This window comes from Echeneis naucrates, chromosome 15 (genome assembly GCF_900963305.1).
Source record: "Echeneis naucrates chromosome 15, fEcheNa1.1, whole genome shotgun sequence".
Taxonomy (NCBI): Eukaryota; Metazoa; Chordata; class Actinopteri; order Carangiformes; family Echeneidae; genus Echeneis; species Echeneis naucrates.
The window spans coordinates 15087654-15110380 of record NC_042525.1 but is presented as its reverse complement, the minus strand read 5'-3'; the positions used below and the strand labels follow the sequence as shown (position 1 = coordinate 15110380).

Here is a 22727-nt window from a genome sequence, read left to right as displayed (position 1 = left end):
AACCAGTCAATCACACATGCACACGCAATCAAAATGAGATATCTGATACTTTTAGATAGATTGGCCATGAACAGAATACAACAGAACTGCTGCTGTTCAAACTAAAAAGAACTTATTGCACAATCACAAAAGACTGAATACTTGAACATAATAAATTGATGCACAAACACACACGCACGCACACTAGCACACCGATCCATAGAGCTCACCTGCGCTCACAGTGATGGCCTCTATGAACTGGTCTCTCCAGCTGTTGGTTCCAACCAGCAGAGCCAGGTTGGTCTTCTTTATCAGCTTGTCCACTGTATTCTGCCAAGGGACAGATGGACAGCTATGGTTAGAGACATCAGCCAGAAAACACCACATCATTAGGTCAATATTTTCTTTTGAGAATCAGGTTTTTTCTATTTGTTTGGCATGAGAAAATCCATTGCATTGTTTTATGGCACAAAAAAAGAAAACTGGCAGTGTCCTTTCGTCAGCGCAATTTTTTTAACTCTTAAGGAGAAACTAAAAAGTGGTACTACGTAGATTACGACAATGAACCTCAGCTTGTGTTGCAGTTCAGTGGATGAGTATATATTTATATTTCAAGGCACAAAGCTCCTTCAGAACCAGTTTCCCTCTTCAGCATCATTAAGGATGAAAGGAATCGTCTTTCAGCGTCACATAGCAGCATGTTCCGTGTCCTGACAGAAGCTCACAAATCAGTGAACCACACAGATTTTATGGCTGCACCATTTATTATAAATTCTGTCCAAAAATATTTGGGTATATTTACAACAGGAAATGAACAGTATCAGTATGGATGGGACATTAATCCAAATTGATTTAACACTAATATTTACACGAGACTGTGAAGTTGAAAGAACAAAAGACATGCTACACATTTTTCCGTACTTCTTCCCAAACTCATTTGTCTATCCATTTTAAAACTCTTCACCTCCATTTTTTTCCTTTCTCATTGCCTTAATTCCTAGCATGTGCTTTTGTTCTTTTCTTCACAAGAAGCTATGACAGATTGAGATAGTGCTATCAAACACTTAGGCTTGCACGGAAACACATCACACTCTAATTAGTGGAGCAGTGGGGATTGCTCTCTGCTTTTCTCTCTACTTCAGAGCGAAATTGGGATGCTCATTGTCTTGAATGGAGCTTAGAGGTGTAAAACGGCCTCATTGTTTGAGCAGACACACAAACGTGAACACTACCAGCTTTATTCTGCTTCTTCTATACCTACTTTATATACCCTGCAAGATTTTGTGGTACTTTCTCGCTTTTTTTTTTGCAGTGCTGTTATTTTTACCTCATTGTCTTTCTTCTCCATTTCATTCCTCAGTTCATTACTTTAGACTCTTTAGAAATGGACTTGAGTTTCTGCACATGTGCACAGATATAATATAGCAGGGTGAGAGATACTCACGTCCAGCACAGTTTTAAGTGTCTCTCTCGTCCTAGAACCCCTGGACTCAAGTGAAATTTTGAGAAAGTACAGTTTGAAGCACATAAAGTAATTGGAAATGCAGCTGATGTGACGTGTCCCTGGGCCCCACAAACTTAGGTGAAGATGAGAAAAATTGGCATTTACACAGAGACTTTACATGTCTACTTTAAAAAGAAACACCCACTGGTGGAAACAGAGAGGAACTGGAGGCTAACACCAGAAAGTGTTAACACAAGATCAGTCAGACACTGTTCTGTCACAAAAAACATATGGCTACACTCCACACCCACACACACACACACACACAGTTAATCCGTACATTGATAACTAGCTGCTCTTACTGTCTCCACAGTCAGTCCTTTGGCTGTTTAGGGAGAACAAACAGAGGTTGCAAAACCAGTTGAGGGTTTAGTTTTGTGTTCAGAAGGCACATCTTACATTGGTACAGGAAAACAGTAGCTTCACCTGTTCCAACTTCCTTTCATATAAGCAAGAAAAACTGTCACTAAACTAAAACACATAATTTGCACCACTGCCTTTTATTTAAGGTTTACTGATATATTTATTACGTATATTTATTAAGTGGTTTTATTGTTTGAACAATTTAATCTTAAGAAGGAAACTTTCATCTCATTATTATTCATTTCCAACTTTTCTTTCTCCTCCTTCAATCTGTTATGTCAGGCACTTACACTGTTATACTCCATTATCTGCCAATGGAGAGCACTTCAGATAGCTATAGGCTGCAGATCACACTCACACACAAGCACACACCCGCATTTAAGTGTACAAAACTACTTGACAAAATATAGCTTCCTGTCAAGTGGTGAGCTATTACTGAGTATTATTAACTGTCTGTCTAGAGTGAGCATGTAGGTGGACTGACAGCAAGGAACATTAGTAAGCATTATAACACACACAAACACACAAAATGTAATATGGATGGTAATTACAGCTCTACTTGAATTAAGAGTTTGCGTAGGAGAGGGAGAGAAGGGGATGGATGCACACACAATTATTTCCTGTAAACATCAGAGAGGTTTATCATTGGACGGGATTGTGTGTTGTTTTTATCAGTGTTGGTTGAGACATCAGCAACATGCAGTTTTGTTATTTGTCAGTGGCAGAATATCCTTGATGTGTACTGCATCTCTGTGGGGTTTCAGCATTTGCAGCCCCCCCAGTGATTAATGGTGTGTGTCGACTGTCTTGCCTCCATCTAGCCTCTAAATCAAAGATACTGTGCTGGTCCACTGCAGTTGTTTTTTTCTTTTTTTCTTTTTTTATTATTTTATTTCAACCTTACATCAAAAAAGGTGTGCTGCTAACAACCCTGCTGGATTGATCAACCTTTAATCAAACCTGTAACTATGATCCATCGCATCATGCGGCCCACACATACAATCACGCTCCTTGCCTCACCTTGAACTCGTACGATTCCTCTATGATGACCTCCAATTTGACGTGGTCGCCCAGCATGGGACGGCCCATCTCAGCGATGCGGCGCTCCTCTTCATCTTTTCCTGTCAGTGCCTCGTCTTCCTCCTCCTCTTCCTTCAGCTGCTCCTCTAAAAACACAACAAGACAAGGCAGACAACAGTGAAGCTGTAAGTTGACAGCAGTAAAGTGTTTTCAGGAAATGCTCAGGACATTTTCAATGCAAGAACAAATGAAATGTGAATAGCTGACATAACACGTTTCAGCTATTTAAAGATGACATTCTAAATGAGCGGCACCGTACTGCCCAACAAATGATGCAGGAATTCCTCAGGGTGTGTCATCTCATTAAGTTTGAACAAAACCTGATTCGTGTTAAATGTGAGGACTCCCATCACCCCTACTGGGACAGTAATTGTCAATTTGTTTGAAGTATTATGGATTCAGCAGAGTGGGAATTTATAATGTTTATGTTTTAATGACAGCATCCCATCTGGCCACAGTAGATGTTTACAGTTCCCCCATGGATAAGTGTTCCATGTGGGAACACTTATTCATGCTAATGGCTGCCTTTATTATGCAGTGCATTGTAGGTCTATGCTGGTTCATGGTCATTTGTTCCTCTCAGCTGAGTTACAGAATGGAGCATATAACTCACTCACACTTCTGCCGGGACCTCTTTTGTCAAAATAGGTGTGACATTGTCAAGAGTTCAGAGGAACCAATACTCCAGTGGACAATTTGAAATTGGTGTAATCTGAAAATCACATGATCTGTCCTCTAAGGAAGATGATTGTTCCCCTTGTTTTTGCAGTGAAGAGCCATAAAGATGTTAGATCTGTGATGACAGGTTTCCCCCCCCCCCATGCAATCAGTCAGCTCCAAAAACATTAAGCTAACGTCACTGTTAGGCAGATGGCGGCACTGACTAACAGCAACACAACACAAGAGCCGCAGACCTTTAACAGCAGGTAATAATCTGAACATTTGCTGGCGAAGTTAACTTTCCCCTATAAAAAGCTTTAAAAGTTACTTGCAAGTGTCATTTGGGGTGTTTTTTGATGTTTGTGTGGTGCTCACGCTTTATAATGCTGCTATCAGCATGATGTCTGCTCATGGCATGCAAAACTGCAGTTCATTTTGTGTCTCTGAACTGCAAAACTGCAGTTCAGTTTTGCAGTTCGGAGTCACAAACTGAACACATGTTGTGGCGCTGTAGCTGTTGTCAAAGATGCACAGACGTCCTCGCTCATCTGAAATTGTTTATTTTGAAAATATTCCCCATGAAACACTTTTTTTCCCTTGAGGTAATATAATAAATCATCTATTTGACTATAAAGCAGAATTATTCATTCTAATTTATATTGGCCTCGTCATCCTTGTGGTAGTTCGAGCAGATTTAACTCAATTATTCTTCATTTATGTCCATGGTCATCAATTAACAGCTGAAAAGACCATTTTACCCTCATTTAGTTAAAGACAGAGTGATCTGTCTCCCTCTCTTGTGGAATAAAATAAAAAACTGTTTCACCTGCAGTCAGATTTTGTTCCTTACATATCCAACCAGGTTTGGAGTATATGCACATCCTCTTTTCTTGTTATTTCCATCCAGGCAACGTTTCTGTGCTACCATATCAACATCACACTCAAGCTACTGCCTCCGCGCTTGTGTTGCTATTGACTGATGCGTTATGTAAGTGAGTGATAAATTAAAATAATCATCTGATGGTTTCCGTTGTTGCAAACAACGGTCAGAGTCAGCTGAGTTTTTAGACAAAGTAATCACATCACTGGCAGGATTAGAATCTCTATTTCACAGCCTCTATAACATAGTGGTTGTTTATTTTACTTATTGCATATGGATGAGTTAAAATGACTTCAGTCTGCTGGGAGAATAGGTAATAGACTGGCTGATGAGAATAACACCTAATGTGCCCTTCAAGGTTCAATTTTTCATTTACAGTGGATTTGATTCGCACACTATTATACACAATGTAATTGTGATTTAATGAACCCAATTAACACCCTTCACTAAACCTCATGTGGGATGAATATGACCCGGTAGTATCCGTCTTGGCTGAGTAAGCGTGGTGTGAGTGTGTGTGCGCGCACGTGTTTGCGTGCATACAGAAGATTATAGCTTAGTGTCTCAATACACGGGGAAATATTCATGACTAATCTTATTTTGAAATTGTGCCATTTTTTTCTACATTTATACAAAAAATATGATATGGATATGATCTTACCTCTGTGCCGCACATTTCTTATTCAGTCAGTAACCCTGAAGACATATTTTTGAAGCTATTATTATATATTAGACGACAACTTCATTCACTTTAGGATAGGTGTAAATGTTGACCTCAGATGCTTTTGATCAAAATGACACAACACCGCTCACTGAACATATGCCATCACCCCTATGCTCAAACAGCCATGGCTAGTTTGTTGAGCAGAATGTTGTTGAATTGGATGCTTTCACGACTGGGTAGTTTCTGGCATCCTCTGGCTCCTCAGACTTATGGTTTATGATCAAAATGGCAAATTTAAGTTTGCATTTAAATTGTAGCGTTTGAAATACATGTAAGTTAAATGATCAAATGTGTTGATTGCACAAAAATATGCTGAAATATAGCAATGAACCTTTGGACTCAGAAACAGTGTTTGTCTCTGGACGAAATGTGTCCATATTTGCTGAGAAGCAGGTCTGTGTGAGATTTCACACATTGACAGGTCCCTGGTTCCACAGTAGAGATAGAAAATGACAAGGATAAGGGAGGAAGAAGGAGGAGGAGGAGAGGAAAGGATATTTAAACTCTGTCATGTTTGATGAATTCATCTTCCATCAGTGGAGGAAAAGGGGAGAAGAGTTAAAGGGCGATGGTATATCTTTGGGACCTGTCAGGATTTAAAAATAAGAGGAAGAGCAGAGGGAAGAAGACAGGGGGAGACACTGTCCTCGACAGGATTAAACAGTACAGCAGGAGACAGGCCGAGGAGGAGGACAAGGAAAAAGGAGCTGTTTCACTGTCACACTTTTGGAGAGTCCCAAAGGAAGCAGAGGAGAGGAGTGGGAGGAGAAAGGACATGAAACTTTGAAAGACATGTCATCTTTTAGGTGATCTCATCTGCCGCCTGGGAAGGACAGCCTCATCTGTCCAACCAGCATTTAAAGATTATGGAGGGGAGGAAGGGAAGGCCATGAGGAAGATGAGGGAGAAAGGAAAGGAGACAAGGAAATGAAGAGATAAAGAAAAGTTGACGCAGGGTGAGGAGAAGCTAATCAAGCTAATGTAATCAATATCATCTAATCATTGTCATTTATTTAGTGCTGCTAATGTGAGGGTTCACTCATTCACATCCGCTTACTACGACTATAAGAAAAAATAAAAATACCTTCATTTACATATTTTAGTGATATCTCTAATGTAAATGGTACAATTTTACAACATGCACTTGTACTGTGAAATGTATTACTAATGTTGTTTACTACTGTGGTGTGCGTATACAAGGTTCAATTAATTTGCATGTTATAGAGATGCACTGCACATGCGAATGAAAAGGTGTAATGTATAATGACTTTGGTGAACTCACTCCCAAGTGGACAGTGGCTAATTTATTCTGCTTTGTTTGTGTTGTCTTGATTAATGTTGCCGTTAATAATTGTTTTAATTGAACTAAATACGTGAACACACACACATATGTTCATGCTCACATGCACATCCAGTGGGCAGAGAAAGAACATGGAAAACGAGGGACATTGCTGTCGGGCAAAATTTATCACAAACTGTAAGTTCATGGCCACATGCTGTAATGTATACGCTCTATGAGTCTATTCATACGTCTGTGCCTGTTTGATACTGTGTGTGTGCGTGTTAGGACACAGGGTCATCACCCTCTGCAGGGCATGTGTGTTTTTAGCTGGTTTCCCTCTCCGCACTGTTCTTTCCTCACGCTGCACTTTCTCCCAACTAGATGACTGACAGAGGTTTACAGTCTGCCGTGAACTCTCCTCTGCCTGCTGCTGTCCTGATCCTCCTTTGGACCAAATGTAAAAGCCTCCAAAATAGTAGTCTTTGGGTTCAACTTCTAAAGACTTCTAAAGTGAATTCAGATTTTTTTTTTTTCCTCTACCTGTGAAAGATGTAATTGCACAGAACACCTTTAGAGGGAATCAGAAGTGCATTTTCTCCCTTAAAGACCAAAATAAATCTGCTGTACGCATCCATGACAAAATACATCTCTCTCCACTTGTGAATACCTAATATCAGGCTACACCTGCACAAACAAACCAAAGCTGGATGTTCACACCTGCTCCTTTGGAGGCTGTTGAAAGACAATCTAGGACATGAAGGAAAAATCTGCCAGAAATAGAGGATGAAATAGGTTATCGGAAAAGTAAATCACAAGCCTTCTCATCCTCTATTGGATGAAAGAGAGCTTGCAGCAGCTCTGAGGTTAGACTGTGGGGAAGCAGACATAGGTGGAAAGATCAATTTGAATAAAGATTTGAAATTATAGGTGAGGGCTGACCATAGAGCTGGTACATTTAGTACTGTTACAGTTCTTTTCAATAAGGTGCCAATCCAGACTGGACCACGGTTGTCATGGTTACAATAATAAAACACAAGCTGTATCATGAGCTGTGTATTGGACTTCTGTTTCCATGGTTACAATAATAATCGGTTACGGCTTGGTTAGGTTTAAGTATGAAAACAAATTGTTTCGGATTTGGAAAAGATTTTGAATTGGGGTCAAATAAGTACCACCTCGATGATCTTTGTTGTCATGGTTACCATAAAAACAACATGGTACACTTTGTCAAAGAATAGAAAATGAAAACTGCTATTTTGACGAGAGGATCGAGTGTGATATTGTGTTGTGTTACATCCACACAAAACTCCTTGGACTTTGCCGTTATTTACACAACATCAGCGAAGTCCTCCTCAGTGATGTCATAATGACTAAAACCGATTAGATGTCACCTGACAGTAAAACCTAAATATGCGGGATAACGATTTGACTGGACAGTCTATTACCCACCACCACTCTCTTTCTCTCAAGAAAGTCAAATAACTATACGACTATTTACTCAAGAATTTCCTTCCCAGCTTTCCCACTCACTGTGTCTAAGGATCCATATCTGGATAGCAAATCAAAGTCAGATCTGGTGCTTCTTTCATCAGTACATTAATCCTGTCAACCCCTGCCTTGTTTACAGAGGAAAGAGAGTCAAAGGAAACTCCCCAAAAAAAGAAAAATAAAAAGATCAGGCTTTAATCCCTGACTCAGAGGCATTTTGCTGATATTTGAAGTCCTGGTGTGACGGAAGATGACTCTCACTGTCACACTCTCTGAATGTTAAAGCTGCTTTCTGGAATTAATATTTCAAGGCACAATTCACACATTAACATCAACATTAGAGAGTTAATGAGTCGTCTTTGGGTGGTTTTCAGCTGTCTCTGGGGCAGGATGCTGAAAAGCTCCTTTGAAATGGACTTGATTGACTACGACTATTGGACTAGTTTGCAACAGCTACAAACTGCTATTATTAAGAGCTGATACTTTTGGGCATCTAATTTCACTAAATGTTTTTTTTTTTCCTAAACCAAAATATGTATTTAGCGGAATAAGTATTACTATGTAAAATAGCAGGCAGCAACCTGGTTTGGGACAAACAGCTCTATATATTAATACATTCTCAGTTTCTTAAGGTAGTACCAAAATAAAGGTTTTCCTAAAAACGAGAGTACAGTTTTAAAATAATTCCACAATTAAAAATAAATTAGTAGCAATATTTTGCAAAACAAAAAACTTGCATGAACCTCTAAGTATGTGTAGATAATGTACATAAGTGCAAACGTAGAACATGCACAAATACCCATTTCTATGGGCGCCCACAGTCTTTGGGTGAGCCCATAAAGATCTGTGCAGGGCTAATTTAGTGCAAAGAGAACAACCAGCTTATAAAACTCCCTCATTAAACACACACTGTAGCCCTTACACTGTGCATGTGTGTGCATGTGTGCGTATGTGTCCCCGAGGTGTGTTTGATCTCCTGACTGTGATAATGTGATATCCAGCCCTCGTCTTTGATCCCCTCATCACTATAAACACTGCTGATGCCTGGTAAACACACACTGCCATTAACGCAGTGATAGCACTGCTCTGTCAGAGTGTGTGTGTGTGTGTGTGTGTGTGTGTGTGTGTGTATGTGTGCATACACGGTAGAGACAGAGCTACTTTAAATGAGCGCAGCCAGTAGATGAAAAGCGAGTTTAAGGACATAAAACTCCCCTTATTTAGATGACAACCTGGACCTGAACAATGCGATGACCTGATTTAAGTCCAGCTACAGCCTGGTATAACCTCACATCAACACCCATTTCATTTCTGGGTAATTACAGTTACGTTTTGCCCTAAAGTGCTATTTTCCTCCAAGTTAATATAAAAATATAATGATGAATGCACATTTCTGTGTGTGTGTGTGTGTGGCAATGATTACCAAGTGGAAAATCCTCTGTGATTTTACATGTCTATGTTACATTAGCTCGTAAAAGAAAAGGAGGGGCTTGCGTGGCTCAAATGAGATAATGGATAAACACAGGAAAAACAGATGCAGCATGAGGACACACACTAATGCCCCCCTCTTAATATACACTCTAGAGAGAGCGCTGTAGCTGCTTTTGAATTGAAATCAGTGAGTAGAAAATGTTCCACCCTAACCCCTGGAGAGGTCGTTTTTGTCCCTAACCTCTTTTATGGCAGCTTTTATTCTCAACGCCTTTCAGCAGCCATGCTTTACTCCAGTTTAAGCGCAATTCCTGCAATTATGCTAGTTTACTAATCATGGCTACTAATAATTCAGTCCAACAGTCCAAAAGCCTGAACAATGATATAGGCAATATTCCTCAACCTTCTGATGCAACCTAAAATGGTCCAGTGCTTCAGGAAACATATGGACACCATTTATCATGGCTACACTAATAAACATGTTAGCTCCATTGTAAGGTAAGAGTGAGCAAAGGTTAGTAAATGATAGCTTCCTCAACATTCGGTGTCTGTTGTCTTTGCCAGAATAATGATCATGGATAATAGAAACACCATAAACTCTCTCCTGTAATATTCTTGTGTTTTGTTGGAACATCCATCCTTTGGACTTTGTCACTCTAAACTTCACACTTTTGTTTTGATCCTGTCTTAATAGGAACAAAATGTAACTGTGAGTCACTGTAACCCCCTTTAGCCTTTAATAAACGGTTAAGATTGAGGAACAATAGATGATAATAAATGTCCTGCGTGGTGTCCATCCATCCCGTCCAGCCTCCTCTTAAGGTTGACATCCTGTAAATACTACCTAACCTCCTCCTTTGCTCCCGTCGTAATTACTGCGACAACTCAAGGTCGCCCAGCAATAAAAATACCCGCAACACCTTCGGTGACAGCAGTTTTGTTATGATGACAACGTTTTTCTCATGCTAACACCGCAGAGCATTGTGATATTTCTGTGCCGAGGGTCTCTATTCCCTGAAGGCTGTCTGAATTCTTTCCACATCATAGTCACCCACAGTAAACTGACTCCGGGGTATTATCTTTATGTCTTTTTTTGTGTGTGTGTCAACAATTCTCAACCCAGCTGTATGTGGATTCTTTGAAGTGAATGGTGACTTTTTAAAAACACCTGCAGACAACAGATCTGAAAGCATGAAAGGCTCTCGGCTGGATTAGGAAGGAAGCGAGAGAACAGGATAGAGGAGAAGGACAGGTGTGATTCCCACTGAGATATGTGTCCAGACGTCAGAAGAGAAGCAGAGGAGGGAAAGTAGAGAAAAAAAAAAAAAGAAGGAAAAACTGGGGACGACAGAAAGAAGCACTAGAATGGCCTCAGAAGTTGTTAAATGTGAATCCCAAATCAACAGGCCTGTAAAAAAAATGAGCGATTAGGGAGAAGGTTTGCATTTTGCTACTTTAGAAATATGATTTATTTCTTGTAGGGTTGGGAGGTTTAAAATGCCTTTTTTTTCTCACAACTGTGTAGTGCTCATTTCTGTGCTATCATGTGATGTGGAGTGATGTCTGTTTCCATTTTTAGATACTTTTGGATTGCTGCAGGTGGCACTTTACCTGGTTTCTAAGTCCAACACTACATAAAGACTACATGTATTGTTTAACCCATACTATTTATAATGTCTGCATCTAGTTCGAAATTAGAGCTGCAAATATTGACAACTGAATCAGCACCAGTTCCAATAAAACAAACCACTGCATTTCTATGAGGTAAAAATACAAAATGCTCCCCCCAAAAAAAAAAAAAAAAAAAAGTCAAGGATCAGTAAGTTTGTGTCTGACTATTAAAGCCCTTCATTTTTTTGGCTCATGGGTTGGAAAAACCTAGCAGGAAATGTTACTCCCACACAAATTTTGGGATGACTTAATTTAGTCACCTTTCCAGTGTGAGTACGCAACAATATACGTAAGACCTGTGTGAAATTGGAGGGTAATATGGATTTGGCACTGCTTATACTCTGCTTATCAGTGCTGAGGTTGTAAGATCCCTAAAAATTTGGGAAAGTGTGGGAAAGTGACAACACAGAAACTGCATTTAAATACAGATAGTATAAATTAATGCTGTGTCAGTGGGTGACAAAGTACTGGAATGTAGCTCTAAGATTGGTTTGTTGATTCAGGATCCACTAAAACCACAGAAAGTGCGTTCTCAGTGCCGATTGGCTGTCACACCTGTCCGTTCCTTTCCGCTGCGTCTCCATTTGGGGCTTTCAAGTAGAACGTAGAAGGAGGACTGCTTATTGTAGTCCTCCCGGTCTAAGATCCTAAGGGTTATGGTCTTCCTGTATGGGACACACACGCACACACACATATAGAAGGAGGTGGTAAATGCATGCATGGTAGACAAACAACATGGCAAGCTATGTACACAAAAAAAATGCTCCTCAAAAAATAAAATAAAATGCACATGAGCACAAAGAAAATGGAGCTGAGGTTGTGGTGAGATGAGGTGATCCACGGCCTGCTGCATGTTTGCTGTCATGGTGAGGACACATCAGGAGGTGCAGCCGTATCACAGTAAGAATATTTAAGTCTAAAACTCCTGTGTGAAGGCCTCTACATGTTGACAACATGCAGCCTCGGCCAAATGGTGAACACTCAAGGGGCCGACAGTCACAGGGTCACCAGGCTCACCCCCGTCCTGACCTTTGGTGTCGTTGCTCTCCATCAGACGAGGCTCTCCGATCTCGATGTAGAAGGTTTTGTTCTTCTCGTACTCTTCGTCGTCGATTATTTTCACTTTGATGGTTTTACTGAGGAGGGGGGGCAAGGAGGGGAAGAAAGGAAAAGAGAAGGAGGAAAGAAGAGAAGGCAGCACAGTGAGGATAGGACAGGCCAGAAACTGGAAAATCAAGAGAAAACAGAAAAGACCAGCATTTGGTTTTCCCGCAAGCGCCTAAAGCTCCAGATATGAGGAGCATTTTTTTTTTTCTTTTAATTTCACCTCATCCAACAATCAGATCCCATCTACAAAAAGTGTTCTTCAGGCTGTTGTGCCATCAAGACCTTCATTTCCTTTAGATATAACATCGGATGACAGATTAATCTTCAACGTTATCTGAACAGCTCACATCAGCCCAATGAGATTGATCTGATAACTGTGCACTCTGCCAGCCTTTGGTCCTGATCACAGCTCAGTTCAATTTTCTGCTGCAGCCTGATATCAGGCATTTAAAAAAAAAAAAAAAGTTTCACATCAAACGCAAATAGAGTTTAACTATCGCTGGAGAGTTTTATCAAATCTATTAATCAATTCGGCACGTGATGACGAATTGGCCATTTGTAACTAATAAACATTTGGGATCAGAAAACAATTTAACAACGCATCTCTCTAAATGTTTGGAATTCGTTTTGCTTGTTTTGTGGGAAACCGAAACATCTCATGGTCAATTCAGCCAGTCCATGAATGAGGACACTGTGGGTTCTGAAATGAAAGTGAATCGACTCTTATTTAGTATTTACAGTTGAAGAGATCAGCACCTAAATGAATCTGAAATATTAGTAAGGGACGAAAAGGAAATCATTCCAGGCCAGATGCAATGAACAGAGAGACTGAGTGAGGAAAAATAGCGATGAAGGTGAAGGATATATTTTTAACCCAAGGATATAGCTGCTGCAGCAATTAACACCTTCAACACTTTCAATTATCCCTCAACAATACACAATGAAGACACCAATCTACCCAGCTCTGGAATGAGTAGTTTTGTTCTCTACTCCCACAATAATGTCTGACATCTTGAAAATTCCCTAATTCCAAATTCTGTGGCACAATTATCTCATTCCGCACATATACAGATACATGACATGCACAGATATTCCACAATCATCCTACATCCCAACCTCTACATGTGGATTAAAGCAGCAGTCATCATAAATCAGCCTGTACGGTGGCAGTGTTGTGTCCACGAACAAAGCCAGTGATTTCTTTTTCTGAACCAGCCAGTGGAGCACCAGCAATGACTATGTCCTTAAGTGAGACTGTGGAGAGAGAGTGTGTATGTGTGTTGGGCAGAATAGAAAGTGTGTATTTATTGTGGCTGTTGCCTTCAGTGGTATTTGGCAGGAGAGCTTATAACTGAGGTCACAATGCTATGGAACAGAACACAGTACAGTACAGTACAGTGAGTGAGTGTGTGTGTGTGTGTGTGTGTGTGTGTGTGTGTGGGTGTGTGATCCCTCATAATCTTCCTCCACTGTTACATTATTGGGACTTGTCTTCCTTAATGTATGTGGAACAAACTAGTGTAAATCATTCAATTTTAACTTAAGAGAGGGTTGAGAATTAATAGATATGTGTATGCTAAGAGTAATTCTCAATCTTGTGTGTGTGTGAGTGTGTGAGTGATAGGGATTGTACCCTGTGGGTATATGTGCTTATATGTGTTTATCTTGTGTTTCCAGTCAGGAACAAAACCTATGTTCTGATCCAAATCCACTCTGGGCAATAACAAAGAGAGCCGAGACAAAACTCATAATCTGGCCAAAAGGGTGGAAACTGGGGCGCACACAAACACACAGCATTATCTCTGATGACAGGTCCGCAACCTGTGTTGAACAGTGAACCCATACTCATTTGAACGGCGGGCCGATCAGTAAAAGGCACGGTTTATACTGCGTGTGGTTAATGTCACAGGTGGTGGTCTGCTGGAAGATGTATTCCATCGATTTGTTAAAGCTGCAAAACTGCACTACGAGGCAACTGAATAAACAAATGAATTTGTCTATGTACGTGCAATAAATACGCATCTGATGCATGAACACATAATCTCAAAGAGCTCACCCCTTTTTCTGCCGATGCCAAAGTCCAGTATTTGAATTGCAAAAAAAAAGTGCAAAAGTATAATTAGATTAAAGTGCTTAAAGCCTAAAAGTGAAAACACTCATCGTGCCCTAAATTAAGTTTGTTATAATCTATCATATATTCTTAGAATACCCGTCAAATTCAGTTAATTAGCTAATTGGAGGTCCAATATTTAAACAGGGTTCCTGAAATGACAGTGCTGGAGCAAAGAAATGACGCATCCCAGAGTGCTTGGGTACAATACTTGAAAGTAAATCTACATCTACAGACAGTCTTGCTATGCACAACAAGCCCATTTCATGACAGAGGACATACAGCAGCCTGCTAATCATCTAATTATACACGGCGGCATCGTATGTTAATCTGTCAGCTGCATAATAAAAAAACACACTGGAGGTTAATCCGTTAAAATGTGAAATGCAAACACACACACACAGCCAAATATCAGGGGTTAACTCATTACACTGCAAGGATTAGCGTATTTATCACTGTCTTATAACAGCAGATGGAGAATCGTTTACACCTTCTGGCCTGAAGGTGCTCAAGGCCAACAGACAGTCGGTCATGCTGCGCCAAGCAGCTGCAGGACTGATGGAAACCCTCCTCTGCCTCAAGGTGGCGCCCTTGAGCAAGGTGCTTCTCCTCCCAAGCTGGTTCGAGTGCCCCGGGAGCAGCAGAGTTTGCGTTCCCACTGGGGATTTGAACACTGCTTCTACTGCTTCAGTTAATATAAGGCTCATTACCGTTGGAAGGGAGGTACGCAGAGAGCTCCAAAGATTTGGGAATTCACCTCCTGCTTCTGCATTTCATGACGTTTGAGCGAGCTGTTTGTGTTTCACTCACATTCACCAGTTTCCTGACTGGTTCCTTCTCTGAGAGGGTTGTCATTCCATGTGGCTACATTGCTGATTCATAAGTAAATACAATGAGCAGTGCTAGTCATAAAACTCATCCTTTTGGCAGGATTTTGGCTTTGAAAGTTTTTAGTTAAAAAAAAAAAACAAAAACCCAGAACTTATGACAACACGGCAGATGTGCAGAGGATTGAGAGAACAGATGACCTCTGCAATTAGCACAAATCGCACAAGGACCCAAAGCAACACTAGCGTCATGTGAATGGAGCTTCGGGCTGTATTTTCCCTTCGACAAAAAACATTTCTGTTAGATAAGCAGGAGGACAAATGTCGATGCATCATTAACCTAATTAACCAGCACGATGATGGGACAGTGATGACATTAAAACAGACGACCTTTCTGTGTGGAAAGAGAATAAAAACTATGATTTAGTCCTTCATATATGTAAAATGGAAATAAACCATTTGTGTCGACTCGGAATGGTGGACTTTTTTTTTTTGGCAAGTTCAATAATGGGGACTGGTGAAGGGATGGTTGAAGGTGGCAGAACTCATAGTTAACCAAGTTGCTGTAAACGCACACACACACAACTTAAACTCTCAGACACAAACTCACACTCAAATAATATTTTCCCAGCAGTACATCAAAGCAGATCAGATTTATCTCAACCCTTGGTTCTCCTGTTTCACACATATACACTCACTCTTCCCCAGAACACATACACACACCCTCCGCATGACAAACATGCAGGCTGCATAGTGCGCTCTCCTATTGCCGTGGAAACGCAATGTTTGGGTAACCAACAGGGGTGGAGAAGATTGTTTCCAGACCAATGATGAGTGCAAGTATGTGCACGTACTGACAAGTGAACGTGTTTGAGAGAGAGAGAGAAGGAGTTTACATACTGTACACACACACTATAATGTACGGGCCGGTAGACATGAGTGTGTGTGATTCTATGTGTGTAATAATATGTGCAAGACTTTGACATTACACAGTAGTCTACCTTGTTCACAGTAACTGGTGGCGCTCTTTGTGTCTGCATTCAATCACATGTTAATCTACTAAACATTCACACAGCAAGGTGTGCGTAAGTTTGCGTGTCCACATACAATGTAATTGCTCAGAAAAAAACACTTGTGTAGTTAATATAAAATGCAAAAGTGGCACTTTGAACGTGAACTTTTACCTTCTTAATCCCCATCTACGACTTTTATGCTTATGAGGCCTCTCACTGACATTGCCCATTGGCCCCTTACTGTGATTAGAAACTGAGGTCAACACAGAATTTCTTCACTTTCCGAAAATGTCCTCAGTCTCACGACTTGAAAGCCCAAATGGTCCTCAAAAGCACGAACCTCAGCACACACTCACGCAGACAGAGGTGGTATCACACTTGCACGACAGCATCGAAAAGTGTATCGCACTAGCATGCTATCACACCCACAAACACACTGAAGAATTTCAGCTGCAGGAATTCCACACACACAGACAGACATACATACACATTACCTCAGGGATCACAATGTGTGTGCATCTGGTTTTCCCCAGAAATGTCCTCCATCTGACTTTGCTAAAAAAAGAAAATTTGAGCATCTGAGCAGCTGCGACAGACCTCCAATCCATCACTCATCCTCTCTCCTCCTGCCTCTGAATCATCCACTGTTTCTCTCTGTTGTCATTCATAAATAGGTTGTTTGCAACGCTTTAAAACACTTTGACTCTCTCTGTGTTCTTAAAACACTGAAGGATAACACCAGAGAAAAAGATAATGGAAAAAACAGACATAAGTAAAAACAGGATAGGTTCATGCACTGCAAACCAATTGGAAATCGAACTGTGCCAAAATACAGTGTCACTGTCTGATCATGTTAGATTTTCCTTTTTTGCTGATCGAGTTTGTCCATATTTGGCTTCCGTCATGATTTTCCACATGCGCCTCCTTTACAAAATAAATGATTTTGCAGATTTTTGGATCAGATGCCTTTACAATTTAGACACTGAATATTTGCCATGAAGCCTTTAGACACAAAGTGACTTGAATATTTAGCTTTATTTATTTTTGCTTTTAAAGCAGACGTGATTTGGCACATCAACATCAAAATGATTCACACCACTTAATAAACAACAACACTTAAAACAACCTGTAAGCAGTCAGGTGCAAGGAAGAGGTGGAAAATGTGTCGTCATCTGGAAGCTTTTTGTAAGGGATTAAGCTAATTTATGTCAAATATGACATAAAAACAAAAAACAAACAAACAAAACAAAAAAAAAGACAAAGCAAAAACTCTCCAGCAGATAAATATTAGCTGGAACACCAGAAAAAGCAGCTGAGGACTAAACTTCCCTAAATACCACGTTAATGTGATCATTTTATTTGTATTTAAAGTTGTAAAAAGCAACTGCATCCCTCTCAACATAAATTGATATATTTTATGTGTGACAAATGAAGAAGAACAGGAGTCCAGATACATCTGTGGTGGCTTTATTTTCATCACAAAGTCGTGACATATGCTGCAATGTTTTATATGATTCAACTCCGGGACAGTCTCTGCAACTGTGATAGCGGAGGTAGAAGCCTTTTCATTGTTTTCTGCAGTTTTCTATTTAAATGTGTTCCATATATGTTTATGCTCAGACAGTATCTTGCGTACAGCTGGGAAAACAAAGCTAACACTGTGTGGTTACCCCAGAGCCGTTCGGTTGCAAGGCCACACATCCACACAAACACATACACAGGAAGTTGTAAAGCACAAGCACAGGCAGAAGTGCCGGTCACTCCTCTTTCCTAAGCAACCTGCCTTAGCGACGTATTTGGATTGGAAAATTTGAGTTTGGGAACGGACGCTTTATTTTCAGTTTGAGAAGGAAAAATGCTGCTGGTCAGCTAGTGTGTGTGTGCGCGCGCGCGCGCGCACAAACAATCAGTGGAAGTAGGGTAACGGACATCCAAGTCCGATCACCATCACAGTGATGGAACAAATTTGTCTTTATTAGTGCATGTGTGTAACCGTGATTATAACTTGAATTTGTCAACATATCAACGTGGGAGAGTGTGTGTGTGTTTGCCTTCATGTCACACGTTGTTTGTCCAAGCTGTTTAAATCTGAGCTTGGTCGGTTGTTCTTTCTTTCTGTGTGTGTGTGTGTGTGTGTGTGTGTGTGTGTGTGTGAAACTGGCCTTTGAGTCTGTGAACTACTTTGCTTGTGTGGAACAGATTGTGGGTGGGTGGACTTTGGTCACAGACTAAACAGAAGAAATGTGGATATATATATATATATATATATATATATATATATATATATGTGTGTGTGTGTGTGTGTGCGTTTGTGTTCTGTTTGCTTGAACTTCTTAACATACAAAGAACGAAGACTGTGTACAAGTTGGTGTCTACACTTTTGTGAATATAAATGTAACACTGATAAAGAGGGTGATTTAATTAGAGTCGAGAGTTTCTAAATGTTTGTGTGTGGCACAGCTTAGCACAGAGAGCACTAAGTTTGTGTGTGTGTGTGTGTGTGTGTGGGAGTGCTGTTTACATGCAGTGGTTTTATAAGACAAAGCTGATAATGATGTTGGCCACAGTGGGAAACCACAACAATAGGCCCACAGCATCAGCAAGGCCTCCTCTAATAAGCTCCACTCTGCTCAATAATACACATAATCCTGACTTTATGGAGGTTAATGGAAACGCAAAAGGTTACAAATACACACATACACACTGCTGTTGGTCCCATGTGGACAGAAGCGTTCAATTTATCTCTCACTGTCTCTCTTTGGTTATCTATCAGACACTTTTATATAAGGAAATGTGTCTCTGCTGAGCTGAGGCTGATGTTAGCTTCAGCAAATCATCTCCAGTGAAACGTTTGTTTCCTCACTGACAGAACAAAGACATCTACATTTAGAAGTCAATATCCATGAATCATAGTCAGTGTAATTCAATTATTGGTGTCAAATATTACACATCTCTGCATGAGGACTTTTGACAGTAGGTGAAATGTTGTTTGTAGATAGAAACAAAATGTGTGTTATTGCATTTAAAATTTTTTTTCCTATATCTTGAAATTGTGACAGGTTGCGCCGTACTAACCACCCATGTTAGGACACATTAACACACTGAAAGAGAGGAAAATATGCAATAAAAACAAGAGCTAAAATAGCTGTTGGTTTCCAACGCAGGAGACAGTTTTACTTAGAAACTAAAGGAATGCATTTCGCTTGTAAGTGCACCGCCATTAATGCCAATATTGACTATATAGCAATAGCAAGCCTTACAAGCAAAATCAAATCAATTTATTTTTATAGCGCCACTTCATAACAAAGTTACATCAAAGAGCTTTACACATAGCAGGTCTAGACCAAACTCTTTATTGAAATTATTTAAAGAGACCAACAGATCAGAGGAGGGGGGACATGGCCGTGAATAAACTCTCAACTGCTCGGAGGGAAAGTAAATGAAAGTTTGTCAGGGAAGCCTTTGACAGCTTCAGCTATATCTGAATGCAAAGTTTAGCTCAGTGATGTGTTTCTGTTTCTGTACAGCTTCTTAAGCTCAGCCAGAAGGTTGGCGATGAACTGCAGTGGCAGCCATTCTGCTTGTTTTCCCGGCTCAAAGTCATTTTATCAGTCTGATAGTAAGCAGTGCTGTAAAAATGTTTATGGTAATCATCGTTTTTATTGGACAGCTCAATGCAAACCAGTGGACAAAACAAAGAGCAGCCACTCTCCGTTTTTGCCAAACTATATTTATTGTGTGTGTGTGTGTTTGTGAGTGTGTGAGAGAGAAAGAGAGAGAGAGAGACATTCCTCAGTGCCATTTAAACAATTTTTTAATCATCAGAGGGAATTTCCCTATCTCCTCTCTCTCGCTCTCTCTCTGAAGTATGTCTGGCTATCTCGTTCTCCCCTCGTTCACATCTGCAGTATATCTGTTAACCTAATAAGGAGTTTGGAAAATCTTGGGGACTCCCTCACACACACACATACACGTGCACACCCAGCCATAAACACACACAAAGGAAATGTCTTTGAGGAGCTTGTAAATGTAACTGAAACCACATGTGCGTTTGCATGGGCATGTGCCATGCAGCAGTAAGTTACAACAGAACTGACAGAGGCTGCAGTTGTTTCTAAGTGGCAATAAGTTTAGTATGCTTTTCTTTTTTTTTAATGAATATGTTTGTGTTCTGGAAACACTTTCTTGCGTACTTGCACTTCCATGTGTTTTGCGGTATTCTCCATCCCTACATGACATCACGATCCGATTTCTGAGCAACAAACGTTGCTATACAAGAAATGTTCATGTTCACTGACACTTTTCAGTTCGAGCTGAATAGGACAGTAGGTTCACACAGTTTATTCCAAAGACGGCGAATAAAAAGAATGGTGCTGCACAGCTAATGAGTTATCTGCTCCCTCAGAGGTCAGGACTTGGGACTTGGTCGAAGAGAAAGAGTTGGCGAGAGATAGAGTAATTAATGGTGTCTTTAGTTATTCCAGTCAGGATTAAAAGACAGATTGCTGAGCTCAGTGATTTACTGGCCAAATTCACAGACCTATACACGCACGCTGCAGCTTATCATTCCAAAAAACAAGCAAAAAGAATGTCGCAAGTAAGTGAAGAAGAGGACACTAAGTGAGAGATAGTGAGACTGCAGAGAAAAGTGATTTTTAAATATGGTACATGTGTTATGTTCTCTACATACAAACCTGAAGCTACATGTGCTTGAGTGTGTTTGTGAGAAAAGAGGTAGGAGAGGATATGAATGCTAATCGGCTGATACTGCCAAACCAGCTGCATCATTTCCAGGCCGTTTATGTGCTCTATCTAAGCTGCACGATTGGTATCAGCGCTGATGGAGAGTGACGCACGGTCAAGTGGACTGAGGAGCCTCTGGAGCCACAAGCCACCACAGCGGAAATTAAGAAAAATCTACTCCTCTGTGATCATATTCTAGACTGCACTTCCAAACTGAGCCATGAAGGTTTAAGCCTGACAGAGATTTCCATTTCTTACCTTAAATATTGAGTGTGCTTGATGAGTAGGGCGAACATTTCATTTTTTTTTACCGGACCAACTAAACTGCTGATGACCTGCAGTTATGATCTGAGGCAATGTTAAAGGGTATATTTGAGAAAAAAGAATCTCTTTGTATGGAAAGATGTTGAGATTTTAGAGCAGGCATAATGGCAAAACAAGGATTAAAATTGCCCTGGATTCTGAAGAACTATTTACTATTTACAGACAAATGTTTAATTACTACATTCGGATTTTTCGATTCCTTGCATTCTTTTTGAAGAGAATTGTGACAGCAGCAGGATTGTGTACATTTCTTCTGCATGCCTCTCACGTGCATATTCATCCTTTCCTGCCCATCTCCTGAAGTGATGAAGTCACGTGGATGTTTTGGGACATTTCACTTCAGAGGAGTCATACAAGTTAAGATTTTGTAGTTTGGCATGTCACATTCAAACACTTTCACTCTATATGTCTGGACTCATATTCCTTAGCTAACTCCCTAAACGACGACACATCAGTGTCAAAACATACTGTAGGACAGATGACTCGACCTGACAGCAATAGAGAAGAATGCTTAAAATAAAACAACATTTTATATTTCCTCCTCTGACTTACTCTTCTTTATCTGCAGACTAGAAAAAATAGATTTTAGCATTTGAGCCCAGCAACAGATTCTTGTCCTTCTAGTTATGCCATCATCACATAAAACTGACTTCTGCCAAATCCACTCAGGTATTTATGCTTGTTTGTAAATAAGCTGCTGTTACAGGTGCTGCATTACTGAACACTATGTATGAGTCACTATAAAGGCATTTTGAGATGAAAGGGTGAAAGCTAATTCAATATTTCCTGATTGGCTAGAGGGGGATCATTTCATTTCACTGCTTTCATTTATTCACTTATTCCTCGACTTTCTTGATCTCTGTTTGTCAGTCCTTCAGTGCAGAACACCTTTAAACGGCAATAACCAATTCACTCCTTAAGCTTCCTTTGGCTCCTTCTCCTTTATTTCACTACTGTCCCTGTGTGTTTGTAGTTAAGTTTGTATGTTCGACTCGTTTTTTTTTCCCACCTTTGGTATTTTCCTTCCATTCCCTCAATCTTGCATTGAGTAAACGCTCAATCAACAATTCTGTGCAAGTCTGGGAGCGTTATTTTCCTTTTGTATCAGGATAGAAGCCTTTCTAGGTTTTGAGCTGTAGACTGTAATAGAGGGCGCCTGGAGAAGCCAGGCTTACAATCTAACTGATTTTTCTTATATAAAGATCGTGACAAATACATAAACTACATCCTGTGAAATGGCAAACGTTTTTACTCATATCTGAGGCCAATTTGTTTTAAAGCAGGATAAGATGAAGTTGGTGCTTCAGAAATTATTGCTGTACTCTAACTTATTTGCATTGATCACCGGTCAATCTAAAAATTGGATTATTGCTGGGCCAACAAAGAGCCAATAAACTGACTTTTTCCAGTGTATTAAAAACCCCCGAAAGACAATAAGCTGTTTCGATCAAACACTGTTTTAAGCTACATTTCCATTTAATGTCACTCCATTATATATATTGCACTCTCTCAACTTTTACATTTCTTTGACAGATCCCCTT

At 40.2% G+C, this 22727-nt stretch overlaps 1 protein-coding gene across 2 annotated transcripts in view; it reads right to left on the bottom strand.

Moving 5' to 3' along the window:
* The window catches only part of slc8a1b (solute carrier family 8 member 1b), a 108350-nt gene that overhangs the window by 14834 nt on the left and 70789 nt on the right, over positions 1-22727 (bottom strand). Inside the window, exons 5-7 of one of the 2 annotated variants that reach the window (XM_029521948.1) lie at positions 12092-12198; positions 2867-3012; positions 210-309 (exon numbers count right to left, since the gene is read on the bottom strand). In XM_029521948.1, the coding sequence (XP_029377808.1) occupies positions 210-309; positions 2867-3012; positions 12092-12198 (353 nt within the window). Of the gene's footprint in view, positions 1-209; positions 310-2866; positions 3013-11617; positions 11728-12091; positions 12199-22727 lie in introns of both variants that reach the window. The other variant, XM_029521947.1, reaches the window with a different exon arrangement.